We start from the raw sequence: 5,026 nt of genomic DNA on the forward strand, positions 1-5,026 counted from the left end.
AAGAAGGTAACCCGAATCCCTGGGTGGGAGAAACCAGCTGGAGGACCTTCCTGGGGGTCCCGCCGCTCCCCCCCAAAGTGACCCCAGGACCATCCCCGCGGGGGTGCGGGAGGAAGGGGAGGGTGTGGAAATGCTGCGGCTCGGCACGGCGGGTGGGAAGGTCGGCCTCACGCCTCTGCGTCGGCATCTCTCCCTTTCGGGGAAGCGCTGCTCGGCCATTTCAGGGACTCGCAGGAGGCTCTTGCTTGGTACATGTTAAAGATCTTTTCTCTGAACAGGCTGCAGATTTGGCCCCAAAGTTTACGGAGAGGTGCAGTGACTGCTGAGCAGCCTCTGGGCTTCTCTCTGTTTAGGCCAGAGCTGGGCAAAATAATTCACCACAAACGTAAAAATTTGTGTGTGCTGAGGTGGTGTGATACTGGGTGGAACTGATCTGATCAAGGGTGTTGAAATGAGAAATATTTGCTTTCTGTATTTCCAAAATATTTCAGTTGTCAGTGGATTTCCATTTAATTATTAAGTATTGTGTATATTATGCAGTATGTTTCAGCCTGGGTTGAATTCAGCAGCTGTTTGGGGGTTTGTTTTTAGTTTTGCCTTAGTTGAAAAAGCTGCAAATGTTTGCCCCAAACAACTGAGAAAAAGGTTGTTTGGAGTTTTTTCCAGAAAAAGCAAATATTCACTTTGTTTGCACAACTACAACCCTGACCTAAATAAAACTTTGTCCAATATGATGACCTCTTTTGCTTAATGAACTGAAAATAGCTAGAAAATAAAAAAAAACAGAATACGGTAAGACTCCAGTCTCACTTCGAAGACTTTGCTGGTTTCTTTCACAATCTCATTATTTATTTTTAAATAGAAGTCTTATTTCAGAAGCAAGCGGCTATTTTGTCTTTAAAGGGTCATAAAAATATCTCTGTATTAGAACAGCTCAGGTGGATGACGCTTACAGCGATGTGCCCAAGCAGCGTGAAGTTGCCATTGCATACCTTGGCTATGCATTACAAACACAGTACATAAAACTGAGAGCAAGATAACATTAAAATACAGATTTCCCTCAAGATATTGACATAACATGATTAATGCTCAACGCCCACACTGAACCGTGCAGAGCAGAAACAGTGTTTTCTGTTACCAAAATAGTGTATAGCAATAAAAAGGAGGGAGGGGAGGAAGCAACCCGTATCTTGTACAAAACCATGCCCTGGGCTGCCCTGCTGATGCTGGGCTTCAGCAGGTAATTCTCACATCTAGCCCAGTGTTTGTCACGGTTAAAACCCCTGTGGTCTTGTCTTCATGTCCCCAACCAACCAAAAAGTCTGTTCTTTGGTTAGAACATGAACAAATAACCCCCTCCTCTTCATTTTGTCCCCTCCTCTTCATTTTGTCCCCTCCTCCAAGTTAATGGCCACAAATCTCCTGAGACAGGTCAAGGCACGCAGCAGGAGGAACGAAGAGACAGGCTGTGGTTTTAGGGCGCAGGGCTGTGCCGCCGCTGAGCCATCGGTGGGGCAGATCAGCAAGGCACTGTCAGCAGGAGACCCAGCCAACGCCAGGGTCCAGCTGCTGTAAGGAGCACTCAGATGCGCTGCTTCTAAAAACACTGTAGTGTTCTCCATTTGCGCCTTGTTCGGACACAGAGCCCGGCTCTGCAAGGCCCTTATATGCATGCTGCTTATATGGATATAAGCCAAGCTCTGCTACAGCTGCTCCTTCTCCGGCAGGCAGCACTGCAAGCACAAGGGGCTGACACCTGGGGCTGGCTGTTGGGTTATAATAAATGCTGTAACCCACACCTACCCCCCAGGTGTTCCCCGAGTTGGCTGCTCTGCCCCAGAGCATCTGCAGAAATGCAGTGTGCAGGGGCACCACAGTGTTTCCAGGACTCGGCTTTCTCTTTCTGGGATGCAGAAAGGGAGGCACGGTAAGAAACCAACCTGCTTTGTTGAGGATTTTTAGTGTTAACGCCAGAGATTTTGTCTTTATCAGCTAATCCCAGCTCTGCCCCTAGTTGCTTTAGCATGTGCCAGAGCACCAGCTGCCTGGCAGGGAGGCAAACGTACCTTTGGAGGGCAAGGACCTGGTGTGCTGCCCTACGTGGTTTGGAATAAATATCAATGTTAACATCTACATTCATCAATAAAAGTTAGCTGGGGAGAGGCAGGCAGATGGCTCCCTGCCCTACGCATAGATCAGAGATCCAGGTGAAGAGCAATCTGTCATGTAGGACCAAAGCTGATGCATGAGCCCAAAGAGATAGTCATAGCCTTGCGGTGGCGAAGGGATCAAGAGTGGACTTTTTTTTTAAAGAGGTAACATTAAGTTAAACTGTATTACTCATTCTTTCACCTGTGCGATCCCTTGAGGCTTCACCCTATCAGAGAGACAGTAAGGTGGTTTCTGTTTCATTGCTCTGTCTTTGGAACTTATTCTCTGGCATATGGGATCCCGCCCCCCCCCCAGCCCCTTTAGTGCAGTGTTTAAATGCTGACAACCTGAAATTTCTTGTAATTGATGTTTAGGGGATTTCTGAATTGCAGGTTTGTTTGAACATCCTATATTTAGGATCTTTGCTGGGTGTCATTCAGTCTCTGCAAGCGGGACTCTATCAGGACTGACTGGTCAAACCCTTGACTAGCAAACTGGTTTTCTTTTTGAAGCATGCCTTCAAAATGTTGGGCTTTGGGGAATTTGACTTTCCTGTGTTCCAGCGGTTCTCTGCAAAGAGAGAGAAACCTTCTAGATAAAGTACATTGTGAGACTCATGTACACGACATTAGCAAACTGAGGGGCAGGATGAAAGAGCTACTGAGTTGAAGTATCTTTCTGCCATAATAGTTGGGTACATTATTTGTGTATTTCCTGATAGAAACTCTATCTGCAAAGCCCTGTTTTCCCTCCTGCCTCCCCCCACTGCAATTAGCAGTCTAAAATAACCCCTCTTCCCATCTGCCAGAAGGAAGCGTGTGATCTATCACCTCCAGGACTCAGCTGGCCAAATGGCCTGGATCAACTTCTACCTGTCCAACTCTTCTCACAGGAAAGTACGGGAAACAAACTGAAGAGAAATAGCACTGGTTGTGCCTCCACCTGCACCAGAGTCAGCCAGGACCATCTTTCCAACCCTACCTGGGGCTCTGGCAGCCTTTGTCCCTAGGGTTTGCAGTGGACATGGCAGCCCCCCTTCTCAATGGTCTGCACCGGGTGGATCGGTAGGACCAGGTGGGAGATGCGGCTCCACAGCCCACTCAGCTTGTCGGAGTCCATGTGGTCGTAGGAGCTGGGGGTCCTGGTGTGGGTGAATTTGGCCCAGAGGAAGTCGCGGACCCTCTCTTCCACCTGCTGGAGGTTGATGTGGGTCTCCAGCATCTCCTCCTCCAGCAGCACGGTCAGCAGCAGGGCCACGTCCTTGAAAGCAGCACTTGCGTGGTCGCAGTATTTGTAGAAGATGAGGGTGGCCCCCGCCGGCAGCAACTCAAAGCGGTGTATCACCGCAGCACGGCCCCCAGCCTGGAAAGCTGAGCTCAGCTCTGAGTCCACCTCCAGCTTGGCCTCATCACTCTGGAGCCTGGATTTATCTGTGCCATCGATCTGGACCGTGCTGGCACGCAGGGCAGCCGAGTAGGTGTCAGCCACACAGGCGCTAAGGCATCGCAAGGTCCGCTCACCCTTGCGGGCAGCTGTGAAGATGATGATGGCCGGCTGCGTGTGGTGGGACGTGTTGAGGTGCTTCTGCAGGAACTTACGCCCGCGAAGCCACAGGTGGGGACTCTGCCCTGGAAACCTGTCTGGCAGCTGGTTGAACTGGGACAGAAAGGCCTCCACCGTGGGGTTCTTGGGGGCTTGCTGGGACTTGGAGGTCGGGTTGCCAAAGCAGAGTATGCAGAAGCCGAGCAATACGAGGCTCACGATGACAAGCCCTGTTCAACAGGGGAGAGACCCGAGATGAGGAACAGAAGTCAGTCCCAAGTGACCTGCAGCGATATGCTGGAAAGCAGCTACAAGGGCTCTTTTTCCCCTTCCAGACCTTGCCCACTACCCCAGGAAAGTGGTTCAGGTTGGGACGCTCTCTGGGGGCCCAGGAATGGTGAAGAGGCTGCTTGCCCCATGTTGTGAGACCTATGCCCCTACACACCAGCCAGGGAGAACTACAGCTCCAGAGATGGAGGCAAGGCTACAGCTTTGTCGTCGCAATGCAAAATTTCCTGAGGAAATTGCAGCTGGCCACAAGCTTTCTTCTCTCCCCTCCGCTCTGTTTTCTTTAAGGTTTGTGGCTGTTCGGAGCACCTACCTCCACATATGAAGGCATCTGACCCAGCTAAGGTATCCTGTTCACTGCCTTCCTCCTAGCTCTGCTGGGTGAACAAAGGCTACCATGCTCCTGCCCAGAAAAGGAGGACGGCGAGGTCCAGACACAACTGCTTGCATCCCTTTCCATGGCAAAGCAGGATCTCTTTCTATCAGGAAAAATGTGTGGTGCAGATCAGCATCACGGTTCCTGCTTGGGGCCCCATGACACAGAGGGGGAGAGGGAAGGTGGACCATCAGTATAGGAGCCTCAGACCTCCCAGGACATGCCAGGGTAGTCCCAGCATGCTGAACACAATGTGCCTGCTTTCGAGGCTGGAGAGCTGGAGGGAAAGCTGCTACTATAGGCTCAAACAGAGCCTATTTTTAAGGGGATGGTTTTTCCCTCAAACCCTCAGAAAAGGCTGTGAAAGGTCCTGAGAGAGAAGAAGAATTGAATGTGCTTCATTACTTGTTCCTGGAGGATCAGTGCCTTCTGGTCGATGAGTAACACACAAGGGAAGCTTCTTTTCCTCACCTTTCAGCAAGAGGGACTCTTTGGCCTTCTCCTGGTCTGTGTTTTGGGTGGTGATGTTCTGCAAGCAGGACTGAGCCTCTGGCTTTGGGGCTGTGTGCCCTACAGTAAAAGAAATGTGCCACTCAGTATGGAGGGAACAGGTAAGTTGGGCTGTAATAAGAAAAGCAACGAGCTGCCAGGAGCTTCCAGCTGAGGGAA

General features: G+C 50.5%; 1 protein-coding gene across 1 annotated transcript in view; it reads right to left on the reverse strand.

Moving 5' to 3' along the window:
- Positions 1-3,156: 3,156 nt before the first annotated feature.
- Positions 3,157-5,026, reverse strand: part of LOC104072921 (torsin-1A-interacting protein 2-like) — a gene marked incomplete at its 5' end in the record, with an annotated part of 2,555 nt that continues 685 nt past the window's right edge. The window contains 2 exons of the mRNA XM_009572536.1: positions 3,157-3,923; positions 4,829-4,927. Of these exons, the coding sequence (XP_009570831.1) occupies positions 3,157-3,923; positions 4,829-4,927 (866 nt within the window). The remainder of the gene's footprint in view (positions 3,924-4,828; positions 4,928-5,026) is intronic.

This window comes from Fulmarus glacialis, unplaced genomic scaffold (assembly GCF_000690835.1).
Source record: "Fulmarus glacialis isolate BGI_N327 unplaced genomic scaffold, ASM69083v1 scaffold18692, whole genome shotgun sequence".
Lineage (NCBI taxonomy): Eukaryota > Metazoa > Chordata > Aves > Procellariiformes > Procellariidae > Fulmarus > Fulmarus glacialis.